At 32.6% G+C, this 21587-nt stretch overlaps 1 protein-coding gene and 1 long non-coding RNA gene across 3 annotated transcripts in view; both read right to left on the reverse strand.

Annotated features, from left to right (window-relative positions):
• Positions 1-13864, reverse strand: part of Shn (zinc finger protein schnurri) — an 84795-nt gene extending 70931 nt beyond the window's left edge. For both annotated transcript variants that reach the window (XR_013003110.1, XM_076390628.1), the window contains exons 1-2: positions 13372-13864; positions 11523-13284 (exon numbers count right to left, since the gene is read on the reverse strand). Coding sequence is in view for 1 of the 2 variants with exons in the window: in XM_076390628.1 (XP_076246743.1) it covers positions 11523-11532 (10 nt within the window). In the remaining variant the exon portion in view is untranslated. The remainder of the gene's footprint in view (positions 1-11522; positions 13285-13371) is intronic.
• Positions 13865-18691: 4827 nt separating this feature from the next.
• LOC143186984 (uncharacterized) lies at positions 18692-21187 on the reverse strand. Its single transcript, XR_013003130.1, has 3 exons — positions 21017-21187; positions 20680-20788; positions 18692-19782 (listed from the first exon to the last, which is right to left on the reverse strand). It is a non-coding gene; the product is annotated as an uncharacterized LOC143186984 (long non-coding RNA).
• Between the last annotated feature and the right edge of the window lie 400 nt (positions 21188-21587).

Consider the following 21587-nt stretch of genomic DNA (forward strand, 5'->3'; position numbering starts at 1 on the left):
TGTATACTGATACGGATACATGCCACGTTGAACGAGTCAGGGAATATCCTCAGCGATATGCGTACAGTGCTGCCACCGGCAGAGGAACGGGAGATTCCCACAATAGCCAAATGAGTCACGCGTGCGGCTGGGCTGTGCGTCTGACGAAGCACCTCTCTTATCCTGCCTCGTCTGACCAAGTGCTAACACCCTCCCCGCACGCAAGCGCCTTCGCCCAGCCAAAGCGTGTGTACATATGCGTACATATATACGTATATGTATACGACGCAGAGGCAAGTCCATGGCTGCCTGCTGTGCTGCTGCGTCTCTTTAGGACTCCCGCTCAGAGCGGTTCAGCTCGACTCTCCCTCCGCCCCGCGGCGCTCCGCCAGCGTGAGGAAATCCCTAGCCCTCCGCGTCCCTCCACGCCCCTCACGAGGCTATACATATAGAAGTTTGCTCGGTCACGTCAGGCAACGACGGGCTGAAACGAATCGAACCGCACCGTACCGCGCTCACCTCCTGCCCTTTGTTCTCCCACTTCCTCGCGGACCCTCGCTACGAGAAGAAGCAGTAAGCTCTACTCTACTGATCGCGTCGTTCAACTTACGCCTCACCGATGGAGCGGTGAACGAGCGATTAGGTTATGCACCCCGTGCGTCTACGTGTCCTAGGCCGTTCATGGCCGAGTATCCACGGGATTCCCAGTTATTTGTTTGTAAGCTAGAATTAAGTCGTTCGCAGGTCAAACTGATTAACTCCACTTTTTGAATTTTCAAACATTTTAGCGTCAGAGTACATAACTAATGCTTCACTTTTTGCATTTAAATTAAATATACTTATTTTTATTTTGCGCGGTTAACTAATTTTGTAGTTATTACGAACGTTGTCTTTTACTATTTTTTCTAATTTGGAGTAGTTTGGAGTAGTAATTTTTCGCGCAAAAACATTCAAATACTTGTTCTTGTTGGAATTAAAATTTATCATAATTTCAAATGAGATTTTTTAATAGTCCTTCAAGCTTCAAGTACTTTTCATTTTGAAACGATTACATGATTTATGCAATTTATACAATTCCCAGTGGAATTTAAATTAATATATGAAGGTACACAGTAGTGGACATTATTAACCTCTTTCGATTCACTGCTTTTAAGCATTTTACGTTTAAATGATCTTAATATGCTTTATAATTGATAGAAATATAATTATAGAATTTGCGTAGAAAATTCAGCAATGCAAAATTATAATACCTCATAAGGTAATTAAATTCATAAAGTTTCTAACTTACGAAAGATCAATCTACACAGACGTCGCAGAAAACAATGTCAGGAAGGTATATAAAGGTATCCTGCAGAATGGGGTACTAAGCCCTTTACTGTTCAATATTTATATTCCCAAAATTATTTTAAATTTTCCTAAGAGCGTTACTGTTTCACAGTTTTCTGATAACCTTGCTCTATACCGTAAAAGGTCTTCGCTGAGCTCATGTACAAATCTTTTAGAAAAATCCATTTCTGTAATCTACAAGAACCTAAGGGATCTAGGACTCGATTTATTTCCGCAGAAAAGTGTTCCGCACTTTAATAAACGTAATGTTTTACTGTAAAAGTCAAAAATAATGGCAAATAACGTATCTATTGCATCCAGTGAGACAATGCGATTTATGGGTATCATTTTTGCTTATAAAATATCTTTTAAACAACAGATCGAACATGTGCAAGAAAGGTGCTATAGGGCACTAAATCAAATTTCTCAGAAGCACTTGGTGGGGAACACACCCCGTAACATTAATAATATTATATAAGAATTTTATTCGATCTATTATAGACTATGGAAGTTTTGTTTACTTTGCAACACAGAAGAAACAGATTGAAACACTTGAAAAAATTCAATACTGTGCCATAAGATTGGTCTTGGGACTTAGATGTAGTACTTCCACCAACATTTTTTTATACACATCCAATAATAATAGTGTAATAGTTATCTTTTTAAAATTAATTCTAACATAGGAATATTAATTTATAATACAAATTATAAAAACTCGTAATTTAAAACTTAAACTTTGTAATCGATTGTTGCCTCGACGTTTAAAAGATTAAAATAACTTAGCTGATTGTATATATTCTTCTAATTGTTATAATGTATACAATCATAATTATTCCGCCCTACTTAATGAAATTCATACTGACGCTGACTTCGGTCGAACTTTAATCGATTCAAAATTCCAAATCCCTAACCTCCTAATTGAGTATCTCCTACGTGAAAAGGACGCACTCCATGTTCACAGAATGGTAGTAAATTCAAGGACGCCACTGCGATTGGAACAGCTTGTGTCTGTCACAATCTGAACATATCAGTGATAAAAAGAATAAGTAAAAATGCATCCATATTTACGACTGAGTGTGTTGCACTCATGGATGCTGTTAACGCTGCCCTCAATAATGATATTCAAAGCTTTATTATATTTTTTGACTCTTTAAGCTGCTTAATATCCCTTAAATACCCCTCTCTTTGCATTAGTCTTAATCCTTATATATTCATCAGGAAAAAAATTTATGAACACCGCCTAAAATATCGTAACACCAACAAAATCCAATTTTACTGGGTACCATCTTATCTGGGCATTCATGGTAACGAAAATGCTGATGAATTAGCCAAAAGTGCCACAAAAAGTGCTGAACCAGACAGTTCTCTCAAAATTCCTTATACTGATTTTAAGGGAAATTTTCAACTCACTTACCTTCAATAACACCAATGAATTTATATTCAATGAGGGTCGATTGAAGGGTAGAAACTATTTTGAACAATTTCACGGCAAAAGAAGGAAACCCTGGTATACAGGAAAAAATTTATCTCGTCAGATCAGAATCAGATTTGTACACTATAGTCAACTACTCTTTAACTAAAATCAATTTAGGAAATGACCCTAGCTGTTCATGTGGACACGAGAGACAAGATATAGATCATGTCCTGTGGCAGTGTCCTCTGTTTGACACTCCCAGATTGAAATTTATCTATGATCTGAGATTACGGGTTTTTGTCTTCCTATGTCGTGTAATGTACTACTCTATAGACCTACAAACACTCTAAGCTTCTATGTTCATTCCTGAAAGATTGTGATGTAAATGTATAATGTCACCATCACGTTTACTACCAATTAAGTGTGCCGTCGGCGGATATGTACTTATTACACTACCTACACAATGACACAAGTTTAATATTGTAAATGCTATGTATGTAATACCGTCTGCAGAATAACTTCCTATTGAAGGTTGCACCTTCACAAATAATAATAATAATAAAAAAGGGTGAGCAATTTTTTAGTTTTTACCAAATTTTTCACTTCGAATCGCGAATTCAATGAATTGTCTATTATTTACGAAATTTATTCTTCTACACTATAAAATATATCTTCAATTTTATGCAGCAACATTTCATTTTCTTTTTTGAGGATTTACACTTGCTCGAAATATGAAATTTAGGAAGGAGTAACTGATTGAACAACTAATAATGCATAATGAAAAATACACGCCTCATTGACTAAGTTCGCAATCACCAATATGGATTCCCATTAATGATTTTCCAGGCAAGTTCCAAGCTTGTTCGTGACTGAATAGCATTCAGTGCGCCATAATGACCAACTACTACATATGAATGGATGATTAGGTCATGAATCCTGCACATAGAATATTGCAGAAAATTTACAGTCGTGAATCATTCATTATTTACGTGCAGTCTACTGCATTCTATCACTCAATCAGTTAACGGCAAGTTTCACCACTATATCTTTTCTTTAATACACATAATGCACACAGGTTTTATCACGCGAAATTCATTATAGAAAATACTGTAAACAGAATATAAATATCGAAATAGAAGACTAAACTGTTAAAACGTTCTTCTAAAGTTTTAGGCATTTTCAATTCTGATATGATTAATAGAATAATCGTATTTTTTAACATATTCCTGATATAATATTTAACACAAAAATTCAACAGCAAATCTAAATCTAATCACTATTTCTAATGAAGTTGTATTTATAATACAACATATTATAACTTTGTAATTGTTAATGCTTTTCAATTTGCGTGTGCGTAACTGCGCATGCTCCTAAATTCAGTAAGTTACGTATGTGTGTACATACATGTGTACACAGCAAATACCTATACGTATACCTATGATTATAATTATGTACAAGATTAAATTTACTATTAAACAGATTGTAGAAAAATTAACTCGTAATTGAATCAGATGACTAATAGCTCTTTACTATATCTGTTTGGTAAATAACAAAAATAATAATCAGAATATAAATACAATACAACCGTTATAGTAAATAATATTACATTGTATTTCAACACTTTTAATTAATGTAATTGCTTCACTTTTATTATATCTCAGTGATTATGTAAATATGCTCCATTTTTTGATTATATTTTTCAATAATTATCTTTCTTTTTCTGTAATATTAACACCATAGTACAATATCATTATTTTATGCGGTAGAGGAATTTTGTGTGTTGCTCTTATGATTCGTATTATCACAAATTACATTAGATGTTATGCATTCGCGACATTTCACAATTCTTTTTCGAGTATTTCAATATTAATTTCGATATAACGTTAAATCTCTGATGGAAATGATATAATATCGTCACTTTTGTTAGTGTAAAAACAATTCTTTCTATAAGAGCAACTCAAAATCAACCAATTTCGGAGTCATATTATTGCAGCAAACATGCATTACACATACTTGCATATTTTGATATATTGTATAAAATAAAGTAATGTAAATAATATGTAATGCAGCCCACCATGAAAAACACTTTCGACACGTGAAATAGTACAAATTTTAATTATATTTTTTATATATTTTTAAGTTATCACTGACAATGTATTTCAACGCAAACATTAATGGTGCTATGTACATAAATACTGATCACAGTAACAGAATTAGATTCAGTTACGTAAAAACTAGCGCGCTACTTGCGGAAATATTACAATTCTACTTTGAAATGTCATCGTACTTTGGAATTAGCTGTACTTACATGAGTTTATGGATTTAACCTCTAGATATTAAAAGCAATATTAACGTGTTCATCTTTCTCGATATACGTAGCTATAACAATTTTCACCATAATATAAAATACATAGCTGGTTATAAACTCTGTAAGCTATATTACTGAACCATTGGATCCATGGTAAACAAATTGTCGATTCTCAGAAATATGTAGTGCCTATGCTTTCTACAGCTCTGTCTAGGTACTTGATATATCGTGTTTATAATAACAATGAAAATTCTTATATGTAAATAGGCTGATAAAGAGGAAATTGTACCAATCCATCGAAGCCGCGAAAGTTACGAGACCGCGTGTAGTTCCAACACGAAATGCATGTGTATTCAATCCTTTTAAACTTATTACAAGGCCGTAACCACTTTATGGCATCACTGAATGAGCGCTATGAAAACCTCTGAATGTATGGTACCTCTGATAAATTTAATCGAGAAATTAAATAAATCTGATTGTCTCTCCAAATTACGAGTAATTGTGTGATTTTAATGGATTTCACATCATTTAATCTCTATTATCTAATACTTAGTTAATTTCAAATTATAATAAAATTAAATAAGTACTTATAATATTTAGTAAAATTTATGTTTTGTAAAAGTGTTAAAATATGTAATAATAAATATCTAGATAAACATAAGTTTAACTGACTGAATTTAAAGAAGATGACTAATAAATATGCACCTATTTCTTCTAAATAGAAATCGATGAATCTTATTTAAATTTATGTGCTATACTCACAACACTTAGGCATTTTAATGTGATCTTGACGCCTATTAAATCTGAGTTTGAACGTATCATAATTATCTGTGATTCAAAATTGTTTAATATTAAAATCAAGTTGTGATTTTAGTGATAGTATTAAAAATGTTTTCCCCTATATGAGCGAGGTACTACAAAAACAAATTATTTGCTGAACAATTACTAATTACTATAATCGAATTTGCAGGAAGATACATATGTATAGCATTGGAAAACTGTAAAGCGACAAAGGGAATAATTTGAAACCTAAATAGTTCTTTCGAGACTTAACACACATTTCCAAAAACATAACCTGGAATATACCATTACGTGTTTACAATCGTTAAAGATTTTTTTATCATTTAGTAAATTAACAACAAATAGTGCCAGTTGTTCTTATAAACACTGTTTGGACCAAAGTCAATCTAGGATGCAAACAGCAATGAGTACAAATAAATATGAAAGTAGCAGCTACTAGTAAAATTTCAAAACCATTGGCTGAACTTTGACTCGAACTCAATTTCGTTATTCTCGATTTTTGTCTTATTTCAATCTGTAGATTCACTTCTTAAATTGTTTCTCAATGTATAATGAATCAAGAAATATCTTTTAGTCTGATATAAATATTTTACTATATATATCTACGTGTAGAAACAAAAGATACGATTAATCAAATTGACAATAAAGTTATGTTAGTGTATCAGATATATTTTTACTCATTGTATGAATATTCTAATGTATTAAACGATGGACTAACGTTTCCACATTTTTTCTTAATTTCTGCCCTACGTGTAATACGTTTATTTGCTCGTTATTGGTAAATGAAGATTGCAGAGGAGGAACTTGATAAGTCCATTTTTTCGGATTTTCTGTTTTTGATGTCATTTGGTAGCTAAGATCGAGTATTTTAATTATCCAAAGCGAAAAGGGAAAATTCTTGATAAATTTCGAGATATAAGCATTTTTTTAAAACGTGTATAGGGAAATAACTTAACAAATCCATGAGAAATTTTAAAGATTTACAAGATTTAAAAATGTTTTGCAGCCCAGCAGCTGAAAACTTTTTCGAGAAATTTTAATACAAAAAGAATCTTACTGTATAAGCAATACTAATAATATTACAATTTATTATTAATATTTTCGCATTATTAATACTACTATTTCATTTGAACTGCTTAACATCTATCAACTTTAGTTACATGATTTTTCCTGTTTTTATTGAATATTTTGAAAATAAAGTGTTTTATTTTAAGTAGTAACTTTACTTTTCTGTATAAGTTGTTTCAATAAAAAATTATTAGAGTACCCAAATTTTCCATACCATCAATAAAATCCCTGTATAAACTAACAATCAAATATTAAAACAGTTTTATAAATATGAGATTGATTTCTAACTTTGAAATCGGTCTCCTATAAAATTACGAAAGTGTGACTTATCAAGTTCTTCCCCTAGGGTTTTCAGATAATAGGAAAATCAATACCATCTTTCAATATGAACAAAAAAAAAATAAATTTGCAAGTTAACAAAGCATCAGTCACACGACTCTATAGTTAGTTATGTATATATAATTATTTTTTATTTATTGCTTTTAATAATATTAAAAAAAAAAAACATTTTTTCATATTATTAAAAAATTATGAAAAATTGTTGGCCATAGCTTTCGAGATTTCAAAGTTATCGGAATTTCTTTAAAATGAAATGACATATTTATTTTAGGTCTTTTAGTAATCTTAAGTATAGAAAATCTACAAACGTTTGCAAAAGAATTAAACAAAAATTTATTTTAGCTTGATACTCAAAACAATGATTATCGATACATATACAATATGCATATGCATGTAAATACTTATGCCCAAGACTTTTCCCTACTATCCTAATGTCGTGGTTACATATACATAAATATATGTATTAAGCTGCGCAACGCACTATGCTCGACTCTGTATCCTGCATAGAACAACAGTACAATTCATCAGAACATATTGCGTTCTGGTATAAATGCATTGCCAATTCGACGAATCGTAACAGCGGAAGAAACGCGTAGAGCCTACTAGAGGTTACGTTACTGCTTAACCTTTCCACGTTTTTTCACGAATCTGACTCGTGCACTTTTTATAATACATTCGATGTCGATCACGCGCTAACGCGTTGGTCCTGATTCTTCGCAAGTAACCGGTCACGCGCTATCGCGTGATGGATCTATGTTCAGTTAACGGGAGCTTTGTGGTTGGCAGTTTGGGATAGTCTGTTGATTCAGATTGGCAGTGAAGGTAACAATGTTATAAAAAAAATTGGACGTGAAGAGTTATTAACACAGTTACGTTGGATTAGAGATTTTCTTCTTTCTGACTTGACTGTATATTACAGTAAGCAAGTTATCTATGAACTAATTGCGATCTAACGTAAAGTGTTATCGAGTAGAAAAGAAAAACAGTACCTAAGCGATTCTCAACACTTTACAAGTGGTAAAAAGCATTGTACAGTATCAAAGTTGGTGCGAATGCACAACATTCATAACGATACTCTTACAATTTAGGAAGTCATTAAAAATAACATATTATAATTAGAATTTGTTAACACTCATCCTTTTCTATACTTTCTTCTTACAATTAGCAAAAATAATAATAAAAGCCTACAACACAGACATTGCAAAATAGGAAGAGAAATAATTAAGCAATATTGTCTATGAAGTTGTATTTGAATTTAACAATAGATTTAATTTACCCATGTACCTATATAGCATAGTAAAAATTGATTGCTTTTTATCATCTGAATTATTAATTGTAATAATTTATATAACGTTTAATTTTTATTTTTCAGTTCGCTATTCTTTTCGCTTATAATGTTTGATTTTAGTTGAAGTCGAAATGTTCTAAGTTGTAATTGTTTATAAACATATTATGATAGCTATAATTTACGTTAAAAACATATTTGTACCTATAAAAACTGCATTCCTTCATGAATGTTTTTGAAATATCCCAATGGATGTGAGAAGTGTATTATAAAGTAGTAGTTAAATCTCATAATTAATTTTTGAAAAAGCATGAGTAATAAAAATAGACTCATATTTTATAATTTTGAATTTGTGTCCAAAAAAAGTTACACCTAATTAATACCTAGATGTGTACATTTTAAAATGAAATATTAACTATACGTAACCCATCTCTATAGTCTATATTACTCTATATTACTGGAATGAGATCTACACATGTATGTATATTTTATTATAACCGGAATATAACATCTTACGCGTTTATTCGCGGTTCCTTTCTATTTTTAAACGCTCCATTTTATAGTTTGTAGGTATATAATTCATTCAATTTGTTTAGATCTAAATTTTTAGTATACATTTTTCATATTATACACATGTATGTATATTAATAGTAAATATATTAACAATATGTGTCTATGAGGAATAGCGTAATAAGTACTTTGTAACGCTTATTTGCCAAAATTAAACAGTGTTGACATGGCGATTTCTTACTATTTTTATTATTAATATATCATGTTAACTCATAAAAATATTTAAGACAAGTAGTTGTAATAGAATTCAAAGAATACATAAAACTCTTTTAGCTAAGAGGGAATTTGTAAAAAAGCTCTTTTACAATAATATAAAAATCATAATCAATTGTTTTCTCTTCAGATTTTCGAAACAGTAATAAAAAGTAAGCAAAAAATATGTACCTTTAATAGTATCAGAAACAATCTTAAAAAGAAACAAACTTCAAGAAGCATATATTGCAAAATTCATCGTGTAAACTGTAAACAAATTTTTCATTTCAAACACATGTGTATACATATGTATAAATTTTTGTGAAATTCTTTTTGCAATCTATGATGACCTATGTTTATATTATTTTGAATGGCATCTATGTGAGTATTCTCTTGTGTGTGTGTGTTTTTTTTGTTAACACAAATTAATAATTCAAAATTTCATTAATAAATAATTTTATTCTATACTACACTGTAACTTCAACTTGCTATAATCATAGTATATTATGAGACAATATGTTTAAAAGGATAATAATAACTGGCAGAAAAGTAATTAAATTTAAAAAGCTATTATTTTCTTCAATTGAAGTGGTCAAACACGTTTCAAATAACATATTTCAATGTTAACTACAGATTATACATTCCTATTGCTACTGCATTATTGCGACAGATTCTTTCACATAATCTAACATCTAATACTGCAGTGTAATGTCAAAAACACTATACATTATAAAATCTAACAAATATGTAAAAATGATTTATATCGTAGTTGTCTTACTAGTGAATGATCACTTAAAGTAATATAAATACTATAAAATGCATGTTATAACAAAATAAATCATTTTATTTCTTCTTATTATTTTCTTCTATATCTCTAACTTATCGTAAAACAGATAGTATATATATATATTTTTTGAGTCTTTATCATTTATGATCGACTGTTATGATGTATCTTATTAAAACAACAAAAGAATAGATAAATATAATTCGTTAGAGTAATTCTCACAAAGTCTCGTTAAAGTTTTATTTTAGCTTTGGTAACTCCAATACTTTTTGCCCTTCATTAGAGCAATTTCTTCCTTTACCCCAAAACAGAAATGCATATGTAGGTTGTATAATCGTACGATCACATGATTTACGAAATATGCACGTGATTTGATATCGAGGAAGTAGAACCAAAGCTCTATGGAACATGTGCAAATGATTTCCTAAAATCATCAACTAATGTTTAAAAACCTGACTCCTGACTAGCTTCAGTCAATATTACTATAATTATTTTGGTAAACACCTCTTAAAAATAACGTTTTGCCGGTGTTTTCAGTACACATGACAGGGAACGTGTTAACAGAGAAAAACGAAGTTCTAAAAAAGATCATAAGAAAATGAGAAACAGAAATGTCCAGAATTTTGAGACGTTTGATAAGCGATCTAATCATTCGATTCAGAGTTACGGCATTGACACACAACAATCAGAGATACGTGCGAGAGTTAGTAAGACGTCGGCGTCGCGGGGCGTCACAGCACGTAGTGGTGTGTCGCTAGGTGTCTTTCCGATGTAGCATGAAAATAGCCAAGCGTACTTGGAATATCGTACGACCTACGCGTTAAGCATGCCACGACTACATTCACCGCGCGCGCGCGCGCACGCCAAACGTATGTAAGCAAGTGCGAGAGATTACACGACTCTTTTCACGAGTGGGGGGCTAGAAGGAGAAAATAGTCGACGGAGAGAAAACAGGGGATAAAAGATCTGCAAGGAATCGAAGAGAGACAGGTAGATAAACAGAATGAATAGAATCCCCATCGTCGGGAAGTTGAAAGACGAACAACAGCGTGTCGTTCCGCGAGGTCAGAGACGCGAAGAGAAACAATCGCGGGGATCGGCCGATGAAAAAGAGGGAAAAAACTGGGAACGGAGGAAAGATGAAAGAAGAGGGATAAATTTCACGAGAAACGGGAAGAGAGGCTAACGGAGTAGGGAGGGAGAGGGAAAGTGGGGAGGGAGTGGGCAGACCAGAGAGAGATAGTAAACAGTAGATTCCAAAGGAGAAAAGAATTAATACTAATACATGGGTAGAGAGGTATGAGACACGAAAGAGCGAGGGGAAGATATTAGTAAAAAGTAGAAAAGATGAAGCGGAGAAAGGGAGAAGGGAAGGGGAGAAAAGGGAGAGAGAAAGGGTAGAAAGGGAGAAAGATAGACTGCTTTAAAGCGGAAAGAGGAGTAGCTCATGGTTCACCTGTCGTCATGGCAACGCCGCTTCGCCGCTCACTTGTTACTCCATCGGCATAGCTCGACCCTCGGTCCTCTTGCAGCCTCTGCAGGAATACGAACGCGAGTTAGGATCCATCGTAGGAGAGACCGAGATGCAAACACCTCCAGCTTTTCTCTCTTACGATAATCCACCGTCTCCACGGAGACTGAAAGATGTCAGGCAGGCTCACGGTGGTAGGTGGGAATCACCCTTCGTTTCTATCCCTCGGTACACACTACGTTGTCGTTATCACAGAACACTTACGACCGGTCAATCGGTTTTCTCAATACGATAACAAATTCCCGTCTTCTCAAGATTTCTTCCCTGCAGTTTCACTTCATCATTCAGTGTGTTTACTCTCTATCTATACATATAATATATATGTATGTATTATGCTTTTCTATATATATTATATATGTATATACATATAGATACTAGGTATATACATTACATATGTAAAGAATATATATGTATAAGCGCGCGCGCGCGCGTGTATCTTGTCTGATTTTTCGTAAAACGATTACGAGCGCGATACTCGCCGATATAGAAATGTATCACAGAAAAAGCACAGAAACAGATTTCGTTGGAAGAAAATCGGGAAGGAGACACCCTCTCTGGTTACTCTTTATTTGCCCGTCCCCCTGGTGTGTACTTAAGCCCAAGTCATTCTTCTATTTTAAGCTCTTCACTTGCTCCGTCGTCTGCGTCTCTTGGCTCTCCTCGCTCTTCCTTCCTTTCTTCCACAGGCGGCGCACGAGCGAGCAACACGAATAGACGCACACGAACTATCTATCTTCTTCTCTTTGGTACGTGGTGGGACACAGAGTCGCGACTCCTCTCTCGTTATCCACTTACCAGCGCGTCAATCTGTTTGCTATGCAAATCCCGTCCGACCAGTGCTGACGTAGACGGCACACCAACGCAGGGAAGGGGTTCGTCGACGATATCTCCTACTAACACACTTAACGGCAAGCAGTTAGTCACTGCCCGCGAATCACACACGTAGAAAATATAATTGGCTACCACACCACACGAGCACGAGCACGAGCACGAGCACGAGCACGAGCACAACGGCGGCGACGACGACGACGACGGACCACGCAGTAATTCCACACGGGTTCTCTTTTAGCCCCGCCACTGCTCTGCACACCGATACCAAGAAGAGGCCACTACACGACTCTTACCACCACCAATACTATATAGCCAGCAGATACTGATGTGTGTTACTTTACTACTACAACGATTACTACTGCTACCAGAAATACCACCAATACAATGACGGCGCACTGTGCGATAAACGCACCACAAACTCCACGAATGAATTCCCCTTGCGACTTACACGGTTCCACGACTCTTGCCTGACGTCATTGGCGCCTAATCGCAACGTATTTCGCCTACCATTTCTTCACGTACTTCTGTGGAAATTACATCTCGTGGCTCTTCTGCCATCGAATTTTTCCTCGACCCTTCCTTCCTTCTTTCTTTCCTTCCTTTTTCGTCACTTACTTTTTCCTTTTCAATCCTCGACGGAGAAGAATTCCAACATAATTTCGACCCGAACGATCCTTGCTCTCTTGCACGTTAACTTTCCGTTGTGAAAGTCACGGAGTTACGAAAATCAGTTTTCTCACTTTGCTGGATCGTAGATAAAAAGTAGAAAGCAATGGAAATGGACGCGGTGCTTTAAACGGTCTGTTTCAATGCACTTCCGACGTGACGATTTCCCACTCGATCACTCTTGATTCAACTGAAAACGAATCGATCCGATCCTCCATAAGTTAGGATCCCCAGACAGCGCGTGTCGCGTATTAAAAGTTAGACCCGTGATACTCACTGGACACAGACTCAAACTGTTTCCCACCGCGTCTTCTTCATCGCTACCCATCACTCTTTCTCTAACATAATTCTCGTTTGACAGGACTGCACGCACTTGCTGTAGTCTTCCTGGACCGCAATCGCCAGCATTATTTGACGGTAGTCCTTTTTCACGCTCGAAGGCGATCGTTGCAGCGTGTCTGTGTTGCGAAACGAATGCCCGCTCGCTCTCCTACTGAGTTTTCAACAAGTGATCGCAGTAGTAATAAGAGGAGAAGCGTCGGCGGCGGCGGCGGTTGCGGCTGCGGCTGCGGCGACGAATCGGTAGCTCGTCGTTCCAGGGTCGTTCGTCGGCGTATAGGTGGCACAGCACGCGCATGCTACACCTCTCGACAGTGTTGTTATTGTTGCGTAACTGGCGGCCCGCTAAGCTGAGTGTGCCGCTGCCAGCAGTCGAAGAGAGGTCGCAAGACCGAGGTAATAGTAACCGTGGGTGAACCAGTGGGCGAGTATCTGCAAGAAAGCAACGAGTGAGCGAACGCTGCGCCGTCTGGTGTGGCTGACGACAGTCTACTGTCTTCCGAGAACCACGAGGCGATTCCGTGTATCGAACGCGCACTCTGTCGAGCTGTCCCCGCTGAAGGGACGGGAAGGGACGGCGCGGAGAGGCGCGGCGGAACTGGACGGAACGTAGACTGATACAGAGTGGGGGTCTGTTATGCCCGTCTACTGGAACGAGGTGATTCGACGTTGCTGCGAGACAAGTTTAAAGACTCGTTCACACGCGTACCATCCTTCGAGATGCTCTTCCGTAACAGGGGCAACGCTGACCAACATTGTCTTCCTCTGATCGAGATCAAGTTTTCGGAGATGTAGATGCTCCCTATGTGACTTTTCACGCATATTACAATCAGAAATAGCCACTTTTATCTTGAAAAATCAAATTCGGTGTTGAATTGTCGGTCCATAAATGAATACTCGCATATCTGAGTATATGTGTAGGTACAGCAGCCTTCTATTCTTTTGGCCTGGGTTTGAATCCAAGTTTGATACCATCTTTTGGCTTCTTATTTTAGTTTTTGCTTAATTTACTAATCAATTTATTATAAACGTATGAAGTTTGTGCTTAGGTTTTTTTATTGAATTAGATTAATTTAAATATACAGTATTTCCAACTAACAATGATGTAGAAACTAGGAGCAATAGAAAACATTACCTGATATGATATTAAAATATTATCGTTATTCTTCTTTAGTACCATAAATAATAGAAAAAGAGGTTACATATTCTTTTTCTGTAGGTAAACATTTATTCACAACTAAACTTAAAATACTTACAATTCATTTGGAAAAGAACAATTCGAATTAAAATCACGTGCTGTAACTTTGCTTGGTATCTATTTCCATAATATTTGTATAATATTATATATTAGCCAGAAGATCATCAAGATGGAAAGTATTTATACGATTATTATCGTTTTTGTAAACATCGTGTAATATGTAACCAAAAAAACAAAAATATGTAATGCTTTAGTTGATATTACCTTTCAAACTGAGATTGAATTCGTTTTAATTAATTGCTTAATCGTTTTGAAATATCCATAAAGTTTTCATTCTTTTATTTTTAATGTTTGAAAAAACTCAATTAAAATTCCGTTCGAATCATTTAGATTTTATTATTTCCGTGTTTTTAAATATTTGATTTCTAAATCTTTAATTAAGTTTGTTATATTGGAATTTATTTAATTAAGTATAAATTAATCCTTTGAAATTCGTAGTTTCGTACAATATTTGTATATGTATAAAAATTGAATATATAGGAGTTTATCAGTCAACAATTATATGTACGTATTGATCGTATTGTACATAAATTGTTATAATTTTATAATAATTTTGTGCAGTTTCGCTAAATAAAACGAAAGCCTAGTATTTAATTGGATTATATTTATATTTTAACCTTACTATATAGATTCTTCGAGTTTTTTCAACCCAATCATATTTTCGTTTTCTTCTAATAACTGTCTTAATTTTGAGAAAAATGTGAAAGTTATTATTAATACTTACATTAACGTATATACAAGATTTTCAGGGTAAGATATGTCTGATGAGACTGTCCTCGAGTTTTATAAAATTTAGTAGTGAAAAAATGAAATGACAATAAAAAATTAAAAATAAAAGGTACTTACATACTCTGACGGGAAATATATTATTGCATAAGCTGCATTAATAAAACATTTACTAAACATATGAAAATGCTGATACTACACTCAGCAGTAATAAAAAAAACAAATCAGATAATACTTTTTTTTTAATAAATATATATACCCTCGTGTGTTAGTTTTGAAAATTTCGTCTATGGTTAAATTAAAAGCATCGATCGTATGCACTATTTCTGTGTTCTATATTTCGCGTTATTTCTATGTTCTACGTTATTTACGATAAGACAACCTGGGTAGACTTTGACGTTATTCGATACGAAAATTTTCGTAGCCATGAAGAGACAAAGTTAACAATACTCATGCAGAATTGTAGGTAGTCACTACATATGTATACATGCACTCGAAGCACCTTCCGTTTCATTTATGTTTCTCGTTTAAAGACAATAATAAGACCTTTAATCACGACCGTGTGCTATTGTGCAGTGTGTTAAAAGGAAAATAATTCAATTTGCTGGCTCATCTTCTTACGTCACACGAATTTTCTGCCTTGGTATTTAATAGTCTTTTCTTTGGGTCATTAGGTACTTATTACATTAACTACGAGTAGAACGCGTAATAATAATCTCTTCTGATTGCTTCATCCTTCAGCCTATGAAATAGAAATTAACTTTACATGAAAATATTAAGCATTTTTATTATTATTAAATATTACAACGTACAGCGTTTCTTCAATATAGGCTCACTACTCACTGACGAGTTTATAACGTGAAACATTTTTTCAAAGTTAATCCATATTCGTAGGATCTCACTTTGGTTTTATCAAAAACTGTGAATAATATGCGCGTAAATAAAACTCTTTCACTGAAAGTAATTTCAAACTATATATAGCGAACGTAGCAACGAATTCAAACCTAGGAAATATTTTAAATATTTATTATTTACGATACATATGATTCATATACATGTAACAGTAATGATGTATAAATATAACATAGCGAACATAAAATATAATGATGGGATAAATAATTTTAATTTTGTATAATGCTTCCATTCGTACAATTCAACTTTAATACAAATGTTATGTAAATAATAAAACAAAGTAATGTAAATTGAATTATTGTTTCTATTTTTTACGTATTTCCAAAGTGTAAAAAATGAATGATACAAAACTGTTTGTTATAGCAAGTATTGGGAAAACAATAGTAAACAGTAATCCTCGAGATAATCTGCTTTATCTATTTCAGATTTGTTAAAACTATAGACAAAATCAATCTTTTGAATGTTACTGAAACACACCTACAAAGAGTATATTTGTTAGTTCATGCATATTGCTTTATTCTTAAGAAAATACATAGAAATATGTGCAAATTTTGAGCGAGTGAAGAAAACGATTTAAATTTTTATATATTGTTAGAAATGTCGTTTTAAATGTTCGACATAATGATTCATAAATCATGCAGCGTGCACCCTCGTAATCTTTTTTTCCTGTAAGATTCTTGACATTTTTCCATCCTTTTAACATGCTTATTTTGCAGGGTAGACTTTAAAAAATCTACTTATATATTTTTTAAATCGACCGAACAATGAGATTAGCATCAAACTGAGAATCAAAAGTATAACTTCGAAAATTGTTGGACATTCCCTTAGTTTTGATATGCCTATAATACTTACTATATTTGATATCTTGAAATGCATCAGAAATATTGATAGCAAAAAATAATGTATTAGCACATTTTGCCCAATCTTACAAAAATTCATCGTTTTGTATCCTTTATGTTCTTATCACCTATTTTAATAATAATAACTCTAACTTAAGATTAAATACGTAAGATAGTAAACTCCAATTAAGGTACGTTTAAACCAAGCCAGCAAATGTGAATTTTGTTAAAGTGGAAGAAGATCGAGCATTCACACGTTTGGCCTAAACGTACTATTATAATTTATTAAATTTCGATCTTTATAACATATGTACCATTCGTGTCCTATGAGAAGTTCCTTGGAAAGCATTAGAAGCAATGTTTCGTAGGGGACTTCTCGTGGGACATGAACAATACATTTGTTCGTGTATACATATCAGTTCTTTAAAAAGATATATCTCTGTTACTTTTTATTGGACAGTAAGTAAAAGAGGAAAGAAATATAGTTATCAAGAACAGTGGAAAGCGCGGCAATATTTAAAGTATGATATCACAACCTCTGTGATGATATTATACAGTGATATAGGGTGTAACAAATATAGACTGATCTTTTAATTTAAGGGATGGTAGAGGATCCAAATTGGAGAAAAGGGTCCTATGAGTATCACATAGTGTCCTAGGCGTTATCCGAATTATATTTCAAGTAAATTTTTTTTTTTTAGTATCTTCTAATAAAAATCACGAATAAAACAAAGTTATTCGAAAATAACAGATAACTTTTTATCCGAATAAAAACTTATTCAGATAAGAAACTTTCGAATAACTTAATTATTATAAATTTTGTAATAATATATACATGTTCAAACACTGTTTAATTCGGAAATTTATTCATTACAGAGTTATTCCAATTAATAAACAAAAATTTATTCGCGAATAATACGAATAACAATTTTATTGAATAAAAAATAAAATTTGTCCAACTCTGGTCCGATCTGCCTTCGTTTTGCAATAATATTGCCTTAAATCTAATATATCTATATGCTAAATTAACAATCAAAGGATTTTTTAATTTTACAGGTGCACAGAAGGGCAAAAAACGAGCAAAAAAGTTTTAATATATTTTGTTCTATTTCTCACAGTTTAACTTTTATAAAACTTTACAAATTCGCGATCCATCTTATACAAATTTTATAGAAGTTAAATTGTAAGGGATAGAACAAAATGTATTTAAGACTTTTTTGCTCTATTTTTGCTCTTGAATGCATCTGTAAAATTCTCTGATTATTAGTTTAGCATATAGGTATGTTAATATATACTTTTATTACTATATACATATTATTATACATATATTATATTATTTTATTTCAAATATGTAATATATCAAAAATTATATTTTATTCATCTATGTAATAACTATTATATTTTGGTAGTAGTTGAGGTTTATAGAAGTAAACTGTGTAGTAATATAGTTTTTTTTATTCAATTTCTAAAAAATTGTGGTTTACAACTCACGAATAAAATATAATAAATAATAACAAACTATAAAGTAATAAATTACACATTGACATATATTGTAACAGCAAAAAATATTAGCTATATTATTTACTGTTGTTATATGTATGCATATGTGATAATGTTTAGAATTTCCTGTTGTGTCTGCAATTTTGTTTATTTTCTCTACAATTTTTATTTAACTATTTTAAAGTATAAATACATCTGTGAAATACATAAATAGTTGAATCGTAAGTTCATCAAAAGCTGTAGCAAAAGTTTGTTCCAATTTGTACACATAATGTATAAATTGTTAGCTATGGACCCTTAAATTTTTGTAAATGATCTTATCATTAAAAAAGTAATAATTTCTAAATCGATACATCCCTCTGAAAATTTAATGTAAATGTCACATGTATAAATATTTACAGTTATTAGTAATAAATACCCACTTGGACATACCTCAAATAAAACTGAGACATCTGTAGTTCAGACCTAGTAAATCTACTGCTATTACTCACTCTGGCAAATTTTGTACAATATAGGAAATTACAACAGAGCTTCTAACAGAAGTCAAAATTTCACTGAGATCATTTTTATAATTCATTATACTTGTATGAAACTAATTATGGTAAAATTATTTTTGGAACATATTACTAAATTGTATAGGCGTAGGGTTTACAAAAGTAAAACTCCTTGCCTCCTGTTACCAAACGTATCCAAACAAGTTTTCAAGACAATCTTGATTAATACGTCTAGTTCTTAGAAATATTTTCATCTTATCAAAAGCACTAAGTAGGATTTATATGACCGTCTATGAGTTTCGGTATGCATTTGTAAAATTGTATTTTATCCTATTGATAAAACTATTCCCTTAATGATCACGTCGTTTTCTTGGTGTTTATAGATAAACTTTCATTATGCGATCAGTTATTTCTAGTAGGTTTAATCAAACAACATGTATAAAAAATGTAATAAATACTTTTACCGTTGACTTCAAATTTTTGATTCTCTGACGTTATTCCTAAAAGACTTACCAGTTGTATGAAATTTGTACCCATATTCGTAGCAAGAACATTCACGTGTAACTCTGCTTGAAATAACTTTGCGATACAATCGCGTACTCTGTTTCGTAATTCGATACCTGAAAATTGTGAAGGTATAAAAAGTAAGTAATAGGTTGTTTCTAATTGGAGTTAATATCTCTTACCATAAAAACACTTGCATTATGGGCTAAAAGGGCTTATTTCATTGGTGTACTATGAAATTCAAAAATTTCATTGCATCCAGAGCAATAAAATAAATTTGCTTTCAGAAACATTTTGTCCATACATGAAATATGTTTTTTTTTTAATTTATTTATTTATTTGTGCAAGTGCAACCTATAATAGCAAGTTATTCTGCAATCAGTATTGCAAACATAGCATTTACAATATTAAACTTGTTTCGTTGTATAAGTAGTGTAATAAGTACATGTCCGCTAAAAGCACTTAATTAGTAGTAAACGTGGTGGTGACATTATATATTTAAATCACAATCTTTTAGGAATGAACACAAGAGCTTACATAGAGTGTCTATAGGTCTATAGAGTAACACATTACACAACATAGGAAGATGAAAACCCCATAATCTCAGATCACAGATAAATTTCAATCTGTGAGTGTCAAATAAAGCACACAAATATAATGTTTATTTGAATCTGACATGAATTGAACTTCAATTTTTTAAAGCATTAGAAAGTGCTACATTATTTGAGCCAAGTTTTAAAATCAATTTTAATGCTTTTTGCATTTTAAGCAATGCTTTGTTAGAAGATATATTAAACTACTTCTAAAAAAGTACACCTGTAAACTTAAGAAGTACAGAAATAAAATAAACATTCTATGGGTTGTCCGTCTTGTAAAACTACTTAGGCTTTAATACTATTTGCTAAAGGTTTATTTAAATACTTATCATATATATGGAAAAAGCTCTTTTTGCCCCAAAGTAGTTCATATATGAAAACATAAAGCAATCTCTTACTTTTCTGTAATGTTTTTACCTTTTCTTATAATTATTCCTTCCTTGGAATATTTGATAATAAGGCTCTTAATGCCTGCAAGAATGCTGACACAGATGATCCTTGGAATCTTCCTTATTGATAGTAGTACCTATAGTTAAGAATATATACTTTCAATTAGTTTAAGACATTTAATAAATTATATTTATATATCGTACGAAAATAAAGTTAATCTTTTATCGAATCCTATGTGATAATAAGAACAAGAACTAGAATACAATGTTATTTGTTTATTTATTAAATCAACGGATGTTAAAGTTTAAAGAAGTTAAAGTTATTTACACGCTATCATTCATAGCAAAGTAAAAAGTAGTATTACCTAAAATTTATGTAGATAAAGACTATACTTTGGAACTAAATATTCTTTCCTTCATATCTGCACACGTTTGAGGAGTAATACCTAAATGTTAAAAGAAAAGAATGTTGATTTTTGGCGATAACAAAAATAATTAAAACTAATATAAATAATGTAAATATAGTCAAAGTTGGATACAGGACGGCCAAACTCCCAGGTTCAAAGTTGAAGTCATCTTTACAGCGCCGCGTACCGATTTGGGGAGAACTAAAATGTGTAAAATGTGAACGACACATGGTATGTATTGTGTATACATATATGCGTACGCATCGAGTATTCGAATAAGATTAACTAATCGTGAGGCAAACCAGGGCAGGTGAGAACGCAATTAAAAAATTTTTCATTAAAATTGTGGAAATTTATTAAAATTTTGATGAAAAACTTTTAAATTACATTCACGTTTGCCTTGGTTTACCTCTTAAATTATAAAATATAATTAAAATAAAAAATTAAAGGTGAAAGTGCATAACGTAGGTATGTATATGACATCTTTTATTGATTACTTTCAATTAATCGTACAATTGACATCATTTAG

The sequence above is a fragment of the Calliopsis andreniformis genome, unplaced genomic scaffold, assembly GCF_051401765.1.
Source record: "Calliopsis andreniformis isolate RMS-2024a unplaced genomic scaffold, iyCalAndr_principal scaffold0022, whole genome shotgun sequence".
In the NCBI taxonomy this organism is placed as follows: Eukaryota; Metazoa; Arthropoda; class Insecta; order Hymenoptera; family Andrenidae; genus Calliopsis; species Calliopsis andreniformis.